The following is a 19,120-nucleotide window of genomic DNA, read 5'->3' as shown; positions in this document are numbered from 1 at the left end:
AGTAGATTTTCTCAAATTGTTTGACAGAATTTGACTCGGCACAACATATAAAAAAGAAAAAAAAAACATTTAAAATTTATTATTTTAAATATATCATGTTATTTGTATAATTGTAAAAACTTCTCATCCACTTGATATTGGTTACTTACCGCTCCTTACAAATTATCAATTAATATTATCGAATATAATTAAAGATAATTATTTTTTAATGAATCTGATTTTATAAATATCTTTTACTCATAAATAAATTGTAGATAAGAGATTTTTGGTGCGCATTTCAAACGGATAAAGCAGCAGGAAACGAACCAACCGCTGGAACCAGACATTTGAAAGCTCAATCAATAACGGCCATCAATGGCCGCAATATTCAGCATCAGCTTTGCTAGTTCCGCCATTGGAGCTCACTTCCACAGGACCAAATTCAATAAACCCAAGACTTTTGTAAATCCAATTCGTTGCACGGGTAGACTAGAATGGGTATATCCTCTTTTCCCCTCTTTATATGTATCTATCATAGTAGTAATTTGCTAAGTGTTTGATAAATGGTGAACTTGAATTATGATTACAGGACCCAGAAGGCGTATTGGGTGCGGCCCAAACAGGTCACATAGCTAGACTCGAGTTCAAGAGACGCCTTGAGCAAGATGCTGCTGCCAGAGAAGAATTTGAACGTCAAGTCCGTGAAGAAAGAGAGCGTCGCAGAGTTCTTCGCGAGGTAATTTCAGTTGAATTCATGTTACCATCTTATCATAGACTGCAATTACCTTATTTGTAACGTGTGTGTAAATATTTTTATACCGTCAATCAGTGGCGGAGCCAACTTAGGCTAAAGGATGTTAATTGACACCACTTTGCCGAAAAATTACACTGTTTAGCTAGGTCAAGAATTTAGTTTTATGTATACATACTAATTACCAGTGTTGTGAAGAGCGTGAAGCTAGGAAAAGCGACCCCCATTTCGCTTTAAGCGAGAAGCGAGGTCGCTTTTTTTAAGTGAAGCGGAATTTAGAAAAAATATTAAAATAAGAGGAAGGGCAGTATACCATTCTGTTAAAAACTGAGCAGCATAAAAACAATGAAAGAAAACTGGGCAACATTTCAGCGAAGAGGAGAAGACATAGAAAGAATAACTGATGGTTAAAAAAAAGTCGCCAACATTTCGATGCTATTTGGACGCTGAAACAGTGAAAGAAAAAGAAAAAGAAGACGAAGAAGAAGGGGGAGGAGGAGCAAGAAATCATCACATACCTGTTGCTGCTGAATCTCTGCTGAAGTTGAAAAGGGAACCCTAGTCACTGTTGCTGCTGGTCGTGTTTTAATAAAAGAACACTGAACACCCTTCTTTTTCAATTAAATAGGCTGGCAGCTTTTTAAAACAAAGAAGCGCGTGCTTCGCTCGATTCGCTTCGCTTCGTCGCTTCTCGCTTTTTAGTGGGAAGCACAAGCTTTTGTCTGCCTGAGTCGCTTCATACAGCAGAAGCGGGTAAGGGGTCGCTTCGGTTCGCTTCTCGCTTTAAGCGAGGAAGCGAGCGCTTTTCACAACCCTGCTAATTACTATATGTTGAATCTCCTTTAACTTCTTTGTATGTTTATTTTTTTATTTTTTGACACCTCTTAATAGTGAAATTCCTGGCTTCGCCACTGCTGTCAATATATAGAACTTATATTGTTATTTATATTAGGCCAGCAACACACCCCTCAATGCATGGAATGATTCTTTTTCTTGTGCCAAGTACGTGGAGATGTTTTCTTTTGATAGAGAGTTGAATCTAAGATGTACTTGATACCATGTTAAAATTGATGTGAGCACTTTATATGAAGCTGCTAGAGAAGGAACATTTTATTTCCTTGTGTTAGGTCTGCAACAATTTGTGCAGTAGTTAGTAAGACATACTTTGAATCTCTTTCCATGTTATGTTATGGATGGATATTTAATGTGTATCTTTGTCTTCTCTTTTCTTTTCGTGATCATAGTCACGAGTGATTCCGGATACAGTAGAAGAGCTTGTGGAGTTTTTTCTTGACACTGAAGCTCAAGAGATTGAGTTTGAGATTGCCCGACTGAGACCACGGTGAGTTTTCCAGTGTCGTCAGAGCATAGGTGGGAGTAGCATTTTACTGCTCTTGTGGCAAAGCATGCAGAAAATGCCTATCGTTTTTTTTTTAATCTTGGCTGCATTAGTTCAGGTTCAGCTCTTTTAGGTTATTCTACAGTCAAGTATTCGAAGTTTCCACCTTATTCTTTTTATCATTTTAAGTCTGTGATCAAGAAAATGCATATGTATTTTAGGCTTTGTTTAATTTTGTAACTCTTCCAGTAGAAGAAAGCTATAAATAATTGAGCTTAATGTAGTGATTGAACGTGAGGATTCATATAGCCAACCCCAACTTGCAGGATTGAGACGTTGTCAACGTCATTGTTGTCCAGAAGAAGAAAGCTTTATGTTACCATTTTTTCAGTGCTTCAGGCAATTCTGTTAATTCTAACTGTTTATTCAAACACCTACTTGACACTTTGATGCAGTTATTTTAACCTTCTGAGTACTCCTTCTTGTGCTACCTTTGATTGGACGCGATATTCAAGTTGTTAATTGAATTGTTCATTATTTAAGTAGTAGAAGTAATAGTGGAAAAGTTAGTTTGACTGAGAAAGTTCTTAAATTTGATTAGTTCAATAAATTTGAAATCTTGGAACCAAGGTAATTTGTTGAAAGTAATATTTTTATAGGAATTGTATCAAACATTTCGGCACTTCCCAATATGGAAACCAATTTAATATAAGTTGGGCAGAGGAAGTGCTAGCTTTTCTTTGCTCAATCTTATGCAGCAATCAGCCAACAGCCAAAACGTGCATTTCTACTTGGAAAAGGATTGTTGTATCTTGTTCCCTACACTGTAATGAGTGTAACAAATGCCTATTTAGGTGGACTGATTATCTGAGATTATGACAAATGGGTTGCATAGCTGTAATTCAAATAATTGCCGCTTAAGAGAACAAGAGTATTTCTTTATTATCTTCCATTTTCTTGACCTTTATGTTGTTATCAAAATTTGAGAAAGTATTGGCACTTGACCTAATTTAAGGTATGCCAACATTTTCCCTTTGGAGAGTTAGCATAAGAGCTTTATAACATCAAATTGCCTGGATATCTTGTCCGGCCATTCTCTAGTTTTTTATTCTTCGCCCAAAGTTTCTGACATATATAACTTTTCAGATTGAACAAAGAGTTTTTTGACCATCTGCAAGTCGAAGTGGGAAAGCTGCGGTTTTCTATGACCAAAACTCAGGTTTATTGACAGTTTGCTCGATTTAATGAGACTGCTATGTCCGTGAAATGATACGAATTATACTATTTTTGCAGGAAGTGGAAGACAGATTAATTGAACTGGAAGCACTGCAAAAGGCCCTGCAGGAAGCAACGGGTACGATAAGTTGACTATTTACTCTTTTGTTAGGGATTTCCAGACTATTTTACATGGAAAAGAGTATGGGTATCTGAGCAGATCCAGAAGTTGGATTCGTCATCATATAATTCTTAAGTTTCGGAGATACGTAATGTGCGAGTGATAAGATAACTAACAAGTGTGTAGTATAATATACATATTTATTTTAGTAATTGGACTTAAAAGTCATTGAACTTGAACAAGTATAAATATATTATGGTTAAACATAATATTTGTTCTATCAGTATAGCTTGCACAATTACAAGGTTTTCTTATCCCTCTTGTGAAATATATAGACATACATAAAATCCGAGAAACGAAATAAAAGAACCTAGACAACCTATGCTTCTCGGCGACAGTTGTAGTCATCGCACTTAGGTGAATTGACCAAGTCTGGTGTATGGCATTACACCCAAATCATGTTGGATTAACATGGGTGAATCAGGGGGTATTGAATGATCCGTGTTACATAAGTATACGCCCAGATACAGTTGATGATGAAGTCTCAACAATCAGTTATCTTGTAGAGTGCTTCTGACATTTTGCCGTACTATGTTTTTCCTGCAGAAGCCTATGATAAAATGCAAGCAGATATTGTAGCAACAAAGAAGAACTTAACCGAGATTTTGACTTCAAAGGATGTCAAGGCTACTGTATGTGATAGTCTGTAAATTCTGCTCCGGTGTGTGTGTGTGTGGTTTGTATATTTTCTTAATTTTGTTGCTGAATTTAGATTGTTCCATTTTTTTGTGCAGTTATTGGATTTGGTTGAGAGAAATGAGCTGAACAGACCCTTGTTGACCCTTCTCGATGAAAACATTGCAACTGCACATAGTGTTAACCAGGTGAGACAAGCAAATTCCATACAATGCAGATAGAGGTTCTGTCGGAGTGATGATGCATATTAGTGACAATACTGGTGCAACATCACATGCGACAACTTAAAATTAAGTAGAGAAATGTGATTTGAAAAGGAAAAGAGGTACCTTTAGGAAATAAGCATCAATAACTGACATAGAAATCCATGCAATTTTCTAAAATTTCGGTGTACTCCAGGGTTATGGCTTTCTCCTAATAGTAATATCACAATCCAACGAAAAATAATTTGCTGAAAGCACACCTTTGTGTGGGTTGAGACTTGTTGGGTAGAAACGGTAAGCAGCTGCATCTAGAGGCTAGTGAATTGCCATTATAGCTTACCATGTTCCTGAGTGTAACGACCTATTGAAGTGTTACTTGCCAATCTTTGGTTGACAAAGAGGCAATGGAATCTCCATTCCTATCATTTCTTTGGTAGTTCATCTTTGATCCGAGTAATTATGATAAAGTTGATCTTTTTTCTTCGCTCAACTCTTTTCTGGCGTTTGATAGTTTCTCTGTCATATCTTTTTGGATGATTTCTGGTGAAATCTCCCTCATTTTACAAATTACAGATATACAAAATAATAACAAACCCGTAATCCTAGAAGTGGGGTTTGTAATATTCGAGTTTGAACTAAAAATACAATTTCACTGGAGTTACGTGGAGTGCAATTTGTGTGTTCTGCTTACTTAGCTAAACAATGAACCCTACTTCCCCTGAGTTGTTCATGAAAAATGAAGTTACTGCAGAATTTTAGGAGTAATGTTTATCTAGTTCGGAGACTGGTCCTTAATGCAGTCATTGGCAAAATAATTGATGTGCAAACCCGAGTACTCTAGTGAAAGCTGTTGTCTTGATGAGCAAGGATTTTAGCTCTTTGAGCTCATCTCATGCATGAAACACACAACAGCAATTACAAGTTAGGATAGGGTTAAGACCTATGAAGTAAAAAAGATGTGAAACAATACAAGGAAAGTTTACAAGACTTTTGGAGTATGAAACCTGGAGATAAGAGCTTGCACGTACCATAAATCAAAACTACTGTACCTACATAACCTGTAAAGAAAAGAAAAAAAAGGAGCATTATAATTGGGTTATTTGGAAAAGTGTACTACTACACTTCAATTATCTAAAAGATTGATTGATAAGGTTGATAGTGTGCTGAAACATTTTGATTCATGTAAAGTTTTGCTGAATTATCTTACTGGAAAAAATTTGTGGGGAATCTTGGGCCGACATCCTCGCTAGCACTCCCGCCCAGGGGCGAAGCTACATTCTCCTAAGGGTGGTCAATTGATCACTCTTCGTCGAAAAATTACACTATATATATTGGTAAAATGTTAATTTTTAGAGGTATATAACATATATTGAATACCCTTTGTCGGTAATTTTTTGCACTTATTTCCAGTTTGATACTTGGTAATGGCTACATATCAAAACCATCACCGTAAATTTTGAATGCATCATTTTGTATTAGAAAGTATTGATCAATATGTGCAAAAGCTTTGACTACGATTGTCTTAACTTTGAACTAATCTTTCTTTGGAAATGCAGAAACAAGCAGCAGAATACATGGAAAAGCTGCGAGGACTTGTTCTGAAGTACTTAACAGTATAGGTTTTCGTTTTAAAAATATCAACTGCTCGTCTCATTTTTATACCGAGTAATGGTGAGAATTTCTGGTTGTTTATATTCTACTAATGGTATTATAGTACAAAATTTTGTAGGAATATGATCCCTTGTAATAAGAAAAAGAAAGTATCCCCGTCTATTTTGAAAATCAAAGTGGAAAGAATGTGTAAACCATGTAATTGAAAATGCATGTTTATGAAGGTACTATTAAAAATAAAACTCCCTTAGACTGCAATTCAGATGTAAAATGAGTAGAACTGTAGAAGTGGTTATCTTATGTTTACTCGACTCTAAGTTGTACTCCCTCCGGTCCACAATTGGTGACCAATTTGTTTTTTTATTTTGATCCAAAAGAAGTATTCATTTATATAATCAAAAAAGTTCAATTTGTTTTTTCAAAATTACCCTTATGTACGTATCCTTAAAAAGTCATTTACTCCTTACATTTGAGAATAGAAGTAAGTGCTACTATAACGATGCTGCAACATTTGATTAAGGGTAATTTAGTCACACTAATTATTTTTGTCTAGAATTTAGTATTTTTTTAATAGGTGTGCCCGAAGCAAATTGGTCACTTATTGTGAACCGGAGGGAGTAAAAAGGAAGGATATTTTAGGAAGAGATGCGAGGAATCTCAATGAAAGTCTAGGCAAGAAAACTAATGGGACTGATCTTTAGACTTTTGTCCTTTTGTTGTAAGTTGTAATTGTAGACATGTGATTTTTTACCCTCTCAAAGATTTTATATATTTTAGTCTTTAGATATTTAGTTTAGGTCTAATATCGTTACTTTACCTAATTTTAACTATTTTACTTTATTTTGTCACAAAAATAAAAATTACAAAAATATTTTCTTTTATTTAGGTTATTGATATTTTATTTTGTTACTTTTAGTTTATCTACTTTATATAAAATTTAAAAATACAAAAAACTAGTTACAGTTTATTTTCAAGGATATTAGTGTTTTGGGTAGTAATATTATTTTAATTTTGCAAAAATTTTAATCTAATTCCATATTTATCTTTTAGTATGAAATTTGAAAAATATCAAAATAGTTTAACAATATAGTATTGTTTATTTTAATTAATTAGGATTAGTTTTATATTTTTTATATTAATATGAAAAAACATTTGGCTTGTTAAGCTTTTCTTATCCAAAATTTGGCCCAATTCGGTGTATACCATATATACCGAATTAAAACCCTCACGCCCCATCAGCTCCTTCTTCTTCAAAAAAAGAAAGTTAAACAACACAGGACAAACCCGAGAATAGACCAAAGACCACCCTCCAGCTGCCGCTGCCCCCCTCGCCTCCGCCACAACCCGCCAGAAACCTATCAGAGACAGCAACAACCGTCACTCCTCTTCACCACCCCATCTCCTGTCGTCACCCTCCACCAAGAGAACATTAGCTAACCTCCATAACAGCCGTCACTCTCTCCAGCAAACACATACCAAGAGACCAAGACCTCACAATCGATCCCTTCATCCCTGGAACGCATACACACAGCCACCACTGTCGCCATTGCTGCTTTCTCACTCCAGCAGCACCCCCACGAACGACCTCACCAAGAGATGTCACACCCCTTTTTTCAAACTTCACTAACCCTCTTTTTAAGTTTGGAATGAATTAGTTCACGAGGATGTCGGGCTTAAATTAAAGAGGTTGGACTCCAAAAATGAATGTTTTGTTTGGCTAATTTTATTGCTTCAATCGCTAGGAGCATGTCTAGCCGATCGCTTAGGTAGGCAAACATTTAGGATGTTTGGTTTTAGCTTCTTTTGATGTGAGAGGTCGCCCCTAGTTAAATTTATCTGAAAAATGGCCGGAAGGATTTGTATATATTTTATTCTGGGATATACCCGAAGTATTTGTACTTGGAGATCGATAGTAGAACTCGGTAGTATTTTATTTTTATTTCTATTTTTCTTTTATTAAAAGTCAATTTGATCAAGTATGCAATCTTACTAGTTACGAAACTTGGGGGAGTGTCTAACACCTTCTCCCCGAGTTAAATGAACTCCCTTATCCGAATCTATGGTGTAGATTTAATTTTGGAGTCTAAAGTATTTAAAAGGAAAATTATTTTAAAACGGTGACCCAGCACACCGAAATCAAATATCAGATGGCGACTGAGTTAATCTTTTTGAACACTAATTTATTTAAGAGTGTTAGTGAAGTTTGAAAAAAGGGGCGTGACAGTAACTGTCACCTAGGTACTGTGAGCTAGTTATGTTCCCAAAGCTGGATCTATGTCTTCATCCAACCCTAACAAAATGAAAATTTAGAGAGGAAATTTGTCTGCTGTCTATTATGGTTTTCAGTTGCAGGTAAAGTCTGTAATGCTGTGAAGTGAACATTTAATAGTCATTTGTTGGCTTCATAAACAGAGGTGAAAATTACCCTATGCAGCATATAAAAAAGTTAAAATAGGTACCCTGGATGCTTATTTTGTGCCTATCCTGCCTACTATTTTGCCATTCGGTACCCTGGAATTCATTATCCCGACTAATTTGGATTGGCGCTGGTTAGACTGTCATTTGATTGTCAAGATACTTCTCTCATGAGTTGTGTTCCTAGATAGGTAGTACATAGTTCTCTACAATGTCCCAAAACATCGCATACTGTTCAGTACTCATGAAGTATATAATACTGAAGGGGCAGGATAGTCACGTGCATAAAGTATCCCGTATTCATTCGAAGGGCCGCACCCGAGGGTGGGATATAGACATCCTAATCTAATATAAGTATTAGTGACTGCTTCCATAGCTCGAACCCGTAACCTATAGGTCATACGGAGATAACTTTACCGTTGCTCAAAGATTGACATTTATAAATAGTTTTTCTCCGTCTTACTATTAATTGTACCAGTCTACCAGAGCTGGCTGCCAGAACTTATGTACAAAATCATCCTTTAAACTATGTAATGATTCCTCTTTGTATAATGTTGCCTGTAAAAACCATAAAATAATGTTTAGTAGGTGACATTCCACATGAATAACAATAACAGAGTTACTATTCTTTTCAACAATTAGTACATTTGTAGACACAAGGCACAGATCAGAACAAAAAAATGTATCAAATTTTGTCTTTTCTGCTCTTAATTTAAGAGCAATCGAGAACCATCCAGGAAGGAGTCCGGAACCCAATTGCTATTTTTTTGGACTCAAAGTACATTAATAAGTGTAAAAAAGAATAAGTGTAAAAAAGAAGAAGTTATCTTTCTATATATAACGTCCAAATACAAGACGCTATACCTTAATGGTAACTTTTGCCGTTAAGGTATAACGTCTTGTATTTGAACGCTATATAGCCTGACGATTTGACCGACATATATAACGTTCTGAATTAACACGCTTTACACATAGCGTACAAAAAAAAGTGCTATACCAGATGAATTTTCTCCGTGTGCATTTTGTCAGCTTGAATGGAAAAGAAAAGGCAAGTGAGAAAGATAATATAGAGTTTTGTAGAGCCCAATTACCACATTATATGATTTTCAAACAAGAGCTTCCAAAGAGTTCAACTAGGAAAATTCAGAAGTCTGTACTTAGAGATATAGCTAAAAGTATGGGGAAAACTGGCAGCTTTAAGATGAGCAAAATGTAAAGATGAGTTAACTCGGCCTGGTTGTGTCAATGACTAGGTTCTTTTTATACACTTACTAATATACTTTGAGTCCAAAAAAATAATAATTGGATTCCGGACTCATCCAGGAAGTAATCAGCTTTTCTATTTTTCTTACACAATGTTTTCTAGTCACATACTGGTCAAAGCTTCTCTTTGTATCTCTTGCATTAAAACGTCGCCTAATAGGAAATTAATTTCATAATTTACTATACTATATCTTCTCTAATTTACTAGACTATGATACTTATCTGCTGTGCTGTAACACTAATCTCACTAGGTAATGTTGGTTCTTAAGCTTCTTTCTGACAAGTAGACAAGCCACACGTTCGTGTGTTAGACATGTACTACGTTACCATAAAGTTTGTACATATCTATCTAATTGGTGATAAGCTTGAGGCGACCAAAAAAAAAAAAAAAATCGTAAACTTTAGACCACATTCCAAGTTGCAAGTTGCAACCAAAACGAGCACAAATGGCAGATTTTTGTGAGAAATTTAGGAAAGGTTGGAAATTGCATAGAAAAGAGACAAAAGCAAAAGGGGCATGTGAAAACTACCTTACATCCAAAAGAACTAATTTATCCTTTTATTTTAGTCTAAAGTAAGCGTTTATTTATATAGTAAAAAATTTTAATTTAATTTTTTAAAATTATCCTTATGTACATATCCCTAAAAAGTTTTTTACTTCTCATATTAAATTATGTTACAATATTAATTAAGGGTAGTTTAGTCACACTAACTATTTTATCTAAAATTTAGTATTTTCCTAATGGGTGTGCAAAAGATAAATTATTCACTTATTGTGGACCGCAGGGAATATTACTAACTTTCTAAACATGTTAGGCGTATACTCCCTCCGATCCACAATAAGTGACTAATTTGCTTTTTTATTTTGGTCCAAAATAAGTGTCCATTTATATAATTAAGAAAAAAAATCAATTTTTTTTCCCAAAATTACTCTTATGTATGTATCCCTAAAAAGTCATTTACTCCTCACATTTGAGAAGAGAAGTAAGTGCTACTATAACTATGGTGCAACATTTAATGAAGGGTAATTTAGTCACACTAACTATTTTCATCTAGAATTTAATATTTTCTTAATTGGTATGCCCAAAGCAAATTAATCACTTATTGTGGACCGAAGCGAGTAGTAACTAGCACAACCAATTTTACTATTAAGTAGGGTGGTAAAATGGATGGTATTTTTCGTACTTAATTAGGATTTTATTATTTCTAGTTCCAAAGAATGGAGAAACTTCTGATAAAAAATATTTTTTTTCTTTAATACTCTCTTGTATCAAGTTATGTGAACCTGTTTCATTAGGCACGAAATTTAAGAAAAAATAAAGACGTTATGAATTTGTGATCCTAAATAAGTTAAAAATGGTCCAGAGTATTTGTATGGTTATAAAAACTTCTCATCAGTGGTAGATTGAAAGTTTAAGCTAAATTATTTTCAAATTTAGAAAGAGTTCATTCTTTTTGAAACGGACCAAAAAGAAAATAGGGAGGGAGGGAGAAATTTTATTTTGTGTTGTCAGTTGTATGAGACTCCTTTTTGTCTTACAAATTTGTGAACCACAATCTTACATTTCTAGGTCCACAAAACTGTTAGATAAAAAAGTTGTCTCATACAACTAGTATCAGTTGTACGAGACACAAAATAAAATTTCCGGTACAGGGAGTTGGTCCTAAGCCACACGAATCCAAATAAGTGCAGCCAGTAAATTTCGGATACCAAATAAAGGAAAAAAATAAAAAGATAAATCTAGCAACCCTTTTAAATTCTATATAAAGTTTCACCATGCTCTGGTACACTACACTGAAAGTAGAGTCATTTCAAGTTCAAACAAAAAAGAAAAAAAAGACATGGGCAACCTTAGTCTTCACTTGCTGATAGTATTCTTCTCTTTCCAATGTTTTCTTGCTTATACCATGGCTGCATCTGCTATGCACTCAAATCCTGATGCCATAAAATTCATTAGAGTTTCATGTAAAGCCACACTTTACCCTGTTTTATGTGTCCAATGTCTCTCTGCTTATGCTAACACTGTCAAACAAAGTGAGCAGCAACTGGCTCGTGCTGCTTTATCAGTTAGCTTAAGTAAAGCAAAATCCACCACCATATTTGTTTCTAAGTTAACCAAAATTAGAGGCCTAAAGCCAAGAGAAAAACAAGCCGTAAAGGACTGCTTTGATACAATGAGTGATAGTGTTGATCAGATCAATAAATCTATTCCAGAACTTGGGCAAACTGGTCATTTTGCTGCTGGACAGGACTTTATGTGGCATGTTAGTAATGTGCAAACTTGGGTTAGTGCTGCAATGACAGATGAGAACACTTGTCTTGATGGATTTTCAGGACCTGGAATGAATGGAAATGTGAAAGCTGTTTTAAGATCAAGAATCCTTCATCTTGCACAAGTTACTAGTAATGCACTTGCTTTGGTTAATCGCTTTGCGGATAGACACCGACCTAGTGCTACCGCAAATACCCCTTGACGGGACTGGAGAAATTCTTGGTAGGGAGCGCTTAATACCTTTCAATACGAAGTTATGGAGTTTCAGTGAGGTAGCTGGTTTTGCTGTGTAAAGATTATGTTTACTGTATGCTTTTTTAATTTTGCATAAGCATGAATTTCTGGTTTTGTGTAGTAGGTTTTTGTGAGAAGTTCAATTTTATAGCTGCAATGAAGATAGTGCAGCTTAGTTTGCTGGTCTTTATGTAAATGTAAAAATATCTTCTTGCTTGTTCCAGCTCTCTTTTTGTACTCTGTTGCATTTTTGTATAATAGTACTACCTAATGCTGAACAAGGATCAATCTTGCTTTTTCTCATTTCCTCAACTCTTAGCCTCTCTTTTTGTGGGGTTTCATCTTCTTCCTTGAAAAGATGCTTAAAGCTTTAGGTATGGGTGGAGCTAGGGTGGCGGAAGGGAGTCATCTGAATCGCTTTAGTCGGAAATTCCACCGTATATATAAGGCCATATCTTACAAATATATATTATTAAATCCCCTTGGTTGTTGAATATATATAGTAGAAATTGAATCGCTTGATTGTTGAAAATCTTTGTTTCGCCGTCCTGGAGGGCATACCGTAAAATGATTCATCAGTGCCATTGGGACAAGTTTTGTGCTCAAATTTAGTAGGCTTAGTGGTTGATGGCTGGATCCTGATTGGCCTCTCTTAGTTTTTTAAAAGATGGGACAACAATTATTGAAAAAATTTTTCAATGATTTTATCAAGGCTTTAAATAGTTAATTTATAAAACAGAATTTACAGAAATTTAGAAGAATAAATATTTAAATTCAAAAATCAAAACTATCTCAACTAACTTATTCTATTAAATTTAAATTTAAACAAAGACTCCTCATTCGATTAAGCTACTTATTATTCTGGTAAATCAAATATCAACATTAACAAATGCAAAATTCAACACTGCTCTTTACTTTTGTTGCTCTAATAGGTTGATCCTTCTGCTTTGGCAATTTGTACTTGTACATAGTTTTTTTGAACTTGCATCCATTGCAATATGACTTGTTCTTTCTTTTTCTTTTTCTTTTTGGTTTTGCGCATAAAAAACACCTCTCGTGTCCTAGTCTTACCTGAAATCTCTTTTAAAAAGATTTGATTCTGGACAATAATAGGATTTTCAGGGATTGTTCGTAAGGATTGTTCTTGCATAACAACATTCAATAAATCATAGGTTTTAAGATATGATTTTTTTTTCACTAAGCAAATCCGATAGTTTTCGTCGGTGAAAGTTTGTAGGGCATTCAAAGAGAGACTCCTGCTTTCCATGTTTGAAAATGAGTTTAAAAATAAATATTGGTTAAAAATAATTTAAAAATGGTTCTTTGGAAGAACTCACAAATCACGTAAGACCAATGAGGCTCTTGATACCACTGTTGGTTTTTTAAAAGATGGAGCTACAAAAAGATTTAAAGTATTGATTGAAAAAGTATCTCACTAATTTTATTAAGCATAACAAGGCTTTAAATAACCAATTTAAAAACAAAATCTGCAGAAAATTTAGGAGAATAAATATTCAAATTCAAAAATCAAAACTATCTCAATTAACTTATCCTGTTAAATTTAAACTTAAATAAAGACTTTTCATTTGATTAAACTACTTATTATTAATCAAATATTAATAGTAACAAATGTAAAATCCAATAGACTCCAACAAGGGAAGCCCAGGGTTGCAGAAGTTCAGGAACAAGACCTGATTTTGACGTCTGCTCTCACTCTATAATTGGCATAATCTTCTGAATAATTTGAATTGTAATGAATGAGAGTTGTTCATTTGGAGAAGAATTAGATGTATAGCCTTTTGGCTAAGTTTTTTTTGGCCAAAAGTACTTTTCGCCAAAAACTACTCAAGTATTTTTCAAATTAATTAGTCAAACACAAATTACTTCTCACCAAAAATACTTTTTGAGAAAAACACTTCTCAAAATAAGCTGATTTTAGAAGTTTGGCCAAAAGAGCTAGTAATCTACTCCGATGAAATTGAGTCGTCACTCACAATATTTTTTGTCGCAAAACGACAAAAAGATACTCCCTCCTTTTCATAATAAATGTCTTTTTTGTCTTTTTATTTTAGTCTAAAATAAATATTCTTTTATATAATTAAGAAAGAAGTAATTTTATTTTCTCAAAATTTTTCACTTATTTACATATCCCAATATGTTAAGGTATTATATGCAAAATTTAATTAAGAATAATTTAATGAATACATATTTTTTTCTTTATGCGTTCATATTTTCTTAAGGAACATAACAAAGATAAAAAATTACTTATTAATTTTTAGTTTGATGATTTTATGGAACGGCTTCTAAGGTGATAGAGATCTCCAAGGGTACCGTCGGTATTATCGCGCCGCAGTCCCCGGGCATATGGTTGCCTTTTATTGAAATTTCTCTTTAATAAATTATTTATAGTGAGACACCTTTTGATTTCAGTTACCTGCCCTTGACCAAAACAAATTACACGAGGACCCAGTGTCCTTTTTTTGTTAGGGTTCCCTTATATTATTAATTTTTGTTTTGTTTGAATGCATGCATGAATAGTGGGGGAAAATAATATTAAGAGGAAGGGTTTTGATTAATAGCTTATTTGGATGCTTGTTACATGTTGTTTCATAATGTATTGTATCGTATTGTATTATGTTGTATTATGTTGTATTGTACTCTATTGTTTAATAAATATAATGTTTGGATAGATTGTATCGTTTACCGTCGTTTCATGATATCACACACCAACAATATAAAGAATAAACTTGCAACATTACTGAGAAAAAATATGATACAAAGTAGAATTATTATATAAAAAAAACAGGATAAAGAATAAAATAAGATTATTTAATAATAAGGAAGAGCAAGATGAGAGAAAAAAAGTAAGGTAACGAGATCACCACACCAAATATGTCGTTTCATAAAGTGATACTTTTCGTCGTTCCGTAACGACGAATTTAACGATACAATACAATAAAATTTAAATATCAATCAAAACAAATATTGTATTTAAAGTAACAATACGATACACTATAACGGGTAACAACCATCCAAACAAGCGGTAAAGTAGAGTTAAACTCATTAGAATATTAAAACCTTTCAATATTTTCCCCTTACTGTTCTTTATATTCTTTTGGACTGCTGTTTAACTCTTAGGAGTAATAGCTAAACTAGACTTATTTTTCTTGCTATTGATAGGCATAGTACGTACGATGACTGATGAACTGTGACATAGTCCCAAACAGGTTTGGGTTAATTTAATTTTACTTGCTACAAAAAATGCGGAATCCAATTTTTACTATTCCTAGAATCTTGATACAAATTTACTTTACAATTTTTATTATTTTACAATACCAAATGTAAAATAAAGATTCCACACACTTCTAAAAGTTTGGTAATTGATAGTTAAAGTTACATTTTAGTGAAGGGAAAATAAGGAGTAATTCTTTCTAGGAGAAACACATGAGCTTTGGAATCTTTGCCCATGAAAGCAGATAAGTGATAGTACACCCCACAAATCACAATTTGATACTGCGGCTCTGTGAGCACGTGAAGCCCAACTGGCCACGATAAACCTGACGGCCAAGGGCCCATTAAGATTCTCGTTATTGTGGGCCCATCGTATCAAGGGGTTAGCCCGCACCAAAAACTATTTATATTTAATAGCCGAAAAAGTATATACAATTTGTATAATTTTTATATATAACATACAAAATATATATATACAAAAAATATACAAATTTTATACATTTTTTGACAATTGTTTTTACAGCGGCTATACAGTGTCATTTTCTTTATCAACTAAGAGAGCCATGTTGAGAAAAAGTGAAAACACATGAAATAAATACAGTCAAACTTCTCTATAATAACTTTATTTATTTCGATATTTTCTGATTGCTATAGTGAAGTGTTAGTTACAAATTTACATAATTTTCAAACCTTCAAATTATATGTTAGAGTTGGAGTTACATTTTGATCTGTTGAATTACATTATTTTGACCCAATACTTCGACCGATCATTTCGAGTTTAATTTGCTAGATCAAATCAACAAACTGATCATAAATCAATTCGTTTAAACTCGGTTGGATTGGATGTGTAATTTAAAAATGGTGATAAATGATATGTGTGATATTACATATAGGACATTATCAAGAAATATCCACGCCTGTTCGGGCTTGGCGCCTTTAGAAACGTTTTTGATAGTGGATAAGTTGTAATTCATTATTTTACTAAAAGAGATTAATTTAACCTTATTTCCTTTAGACACAATTCTTACAGCACAAGGGGGGAGGAAAGAAAAGGAGCAGAAAAGAAAACAAGGGTCGAGTAATGATTGTGATTTGGGCCAAATATATATGGTGGCTGTGTTGGTGATCTAGTCGAGGCCCAAGTGTTATTTTAGATACATCCTGGGAATCTTTACACAAATAGCCGATCATATTTATTGTTTATTTTTTCTAGCCATATACATTAATTATTATACATAATTATATAAATACTAATTTTTATGTACGTGCGTTACACGTAGATTTTCAGTCAATTATATAAAGAAACAATAAATTAAATTTAGTAAAAAATATATATAAGAAAAACAAAGATCTGTTTAAAGCAGTTAACATGAAAAAATTGCTGCAATCATAGAAATATTAATTATACAACATAATACTTGAATGCGATCGTTTGAAGATGTAAAAATAATTAAATTAGTAAAGTTAGATAAACTTTGTGTTTGTAATGCAAATATTTGCAATGTGGTCGTATATCACCTAATACTTCTATCTTTTTTGTAAATGGTGCTTTCGGTGTTTAATCTCCTCTCTCACTTCACATATATCTCTTAATACTCATTATAAAGATATATAAGATGAAAAGTATTTTCTTCCTCCAATTTTTTATATTAAAAATTAATTTTTTTCTAACTCTAAAAAATAGGCATTTGTTCATGTTATTTCTCAAAATATGTCAATTAACCAGCGATCTATAAAAAAAACAAACGTTAATGTCATTTAATTATTAAGGCAACATCACTTTACCCTTTCGATATCCATATGTTATGTGCGAATTCTTATTACTAAAAAGAGTTGATTTGATGCCGCTGTTGAATATATCAAAGACGATACTCTCTGCTAACTAACTTTACTTCTTAGTTATTTATATGAACAAAATTGGTAAAGAAAACTTCTATGCCCATCTGAAAATATTTGGTAAATGGATCATAAGAACTTGCTTCATGTTGTGACTTTTTTCTATTGCAGACTGTTTTCTCTTTCTTCTTCTTATTTTATGTTTTTCCTTTTCTCCCGCTTATGATATTAAGATTTAATTTTTAGTAAGTTATTCTCTATTAATATCACGAATAATTAATATTATTATTATTATTATTATTATTACACTTTTAAATATCCGTTCTCACTTTTTCACGAAATATAATCTTCAGTGACCTTGTGATAACCGGTTCTTTTATTTATCACCTGACTAACACTTACAACTTTAGTTTACATAGCTATCAAATAGCCCCTCTCTAATTATATGTTTCTATCCTCATATATACAATTCTCTCCTATACAATCCTTATTTATAGAGTGTTTCGATCCAATCTCTGTCCTTACTTGAGTGTTTTTTCCCCAGTACTTCATACGGGTTGTGCTTGCAGTCCTGCTTTATCTGACGGCATAGATGCCCAGGTCTTAGCACCTTTTGTTCCCAGAATGCTAAGTTTCTTGCTTTCCATATGTTGTATACCACAACTGCTATTGTAGCAAGCACAAATGCTCTGCACATTTTCCCTTTAACTTGCCTAGTCATCCTTCTGCCTAGTCCTCGAAACTCTACGCCAATATTCAACCATCTCAGAATATCTTCCAAATATTTTTTCGATAGTTGACATTCAAAGAATAAATGTTCAATTGTTTCCTCTTCATTACCACATATCACACATAAATTGTCTTGGCTAACTCTCATATGCTTCAGTTTATCTTTTGTCAGGAATCGTTTGTGTGCTGCTAGCATGTTGCGGAAGCCAAATGTATATAGTGTGAATAAGTCACAACTACTATACCAAAAATTATGACAGCCACCAAATAATAAATAAGACAATAAAGCAACAATAAAGGGAACACCAGAATTTACGAGGTTCGGCTAATTTAGCTTACTCCTCGGACACAACCAATATTTTATTTCACTCCAAAAATACAAGTGAAATAATACTAAAGAGAGAAGATACAAATGCCTTAAACAGATGAGAAGGCAAATGAGAGGTGTGTTTAAAACCTAAACATTAAGCCTTCTTTTATAGGGGGAAAATCCCCCCAACTTTTGTTTTCCCACCGATGTGGGACAAACATTTTGTCAAATTCAACAAATCTCCACCTTGGCAAAATTCCACATCTTCAATTTTCTCTCAATAACAAATTTTGGTTGTGTCTTCATCTTCAATCTTCAGTGTTCAACAATGTTGATCAAATCCAAACAATGTTGAAACTTGATCGCAGTCACCACCTTTGTCAGCATATCAGCAGGATTCTCCGTAGTATGAATTTTCTTCACTGTGACTCCACCTTCTTCTATGATTTCTCGTACAAAATGATATCGAACATCAATGTGCTTCGTCCTTGCATGATAAACTTGGTTCTTCGCTAATTGAATAGCACTTTGACTATCACAAAAAATTGTGATACCTTTTTGTTCAACACCAAGCTCCTTTAGCAATCCTTGAAGCCAAATTGCCTCTTTCACAGCCTCTGTAATAGCCATGTACTCTGCCTCTGTTGTAGACAAAGCAACTGTTGACTGCAAAGTAGACTTCCAACTAACTGGTGCCTTTGCAAAAGTAAACACATAACCAGTAGTTGATCTTCGTTTGTCCAGATCACCCGCAAAATCTGAGTCACAATATCCAACTACAGACTGATTGTCTTCCTGCTCAAAAACTAACCCGACATCTACAGTATTATGAATATACCGTAGAATCCACTTCACAGCTTGCCAATGCTCCTTCCCTGGATTGTGCATATATCTGCTAATAACTCCAACAGCTT

General features: G+C 33.7%; 2 protein-coding genes across 2 annotated transcripts; both read left to right on the top strand.

Annotated features, from left to right (window-relative positions):
* Nucleotides 1–252: 252 nt before the first annotated feature.
* On the top strand, nt 253–6,173 carry LOC104218783 (spindle assembly checkpoint component MAD1). Its single transcript, XM_009769366.2, has 8 exons — nt 253–477; nt 569–715; nt 1,975–2,072; nt 3,216–3,288; nt 3,363–3,423; nt 4,012–4,097; nt 4,200–4,289; nt 5,861–6,173. Exons 1-8 carry the CDS (start codon nt 355–357, stop codon nt 5,921–5,923), a joined length of 741 nt encoding a protein of 246 aa, XP_009767668.1. The 5' UTR covers nt 253–354; the 3' UTR covers nt 5,924–6,173.
* A 5,198-nt stretch (nt 6,174–11,371) lies between these two features.
* On the top strand, nt 11,372–12,412 carry LOC104218784 (pectinesterase inhibitor 9). The gene has a single exon (XM_009769367.2). The coding sequence runs from the start codon at nt 11,436–11,438 to the stop codon at nt 12,066–12,068; it is 633 nt and encodes a 210-aa protein (XP_009767669.1). The 5' UTR covers nt 11,372–11,435; the 3' UTR covers nt 12,069–12,412.
* Nucleotides 12,413–19,120: the final 6,708 nt, after the last annotated feature.

This window comes from Nicotiana sylvestris, chromosome 8 (genome assembly GCF_000393655.2).
Source record: "Nicotiana sylvestris chromosome 8, ASM39365v2, whole genome shotgun sequence".
Lineage (NCBI taxonomy): Eukaryota > Viridiplantae > Streptophyta > Magnoliopsida > Solanales > Solanaceae > Nicotiana > Nicotiana sylvestris.
The sequence above is the reverse complement of the archived record's forward strand: the minus strand, read 5'-3'. Positions and strand labels throughout refer to the sequence as shown.

Excerpts from the sequence above, each read along its gene's own strand:
- LOC104218783 (XM_009769366.2), top strand. The coding sequence starts at position 355 with ATGGCCGCAATATTCAGCATCAGCTTTGCTAGTTCCGCCATTGGAGCT. Across the intron at positions 478-568 it reads GCACGGGTAGACTAGAATGG|GACCCAGAAGGCGTATTGGG; the intron begins GTATATCCTCTT and ends TTATGATTACAG. Across the intron at positions 4,098-4,199 it reads CAAAGGATGTCAAGGCTACT|TTATTGGATTTGGTTGAGAG; the intron begins GTATGTGATAGT and ends TTTTTTGTGCAG.
- LOC104218784 (XM_009769367.2), top strand. The coding sequence starts at position 11,436 with ATGGGCAACCTTAGTCTTCACTTGCTGATAGTATTCTTCTCTTTCCAA.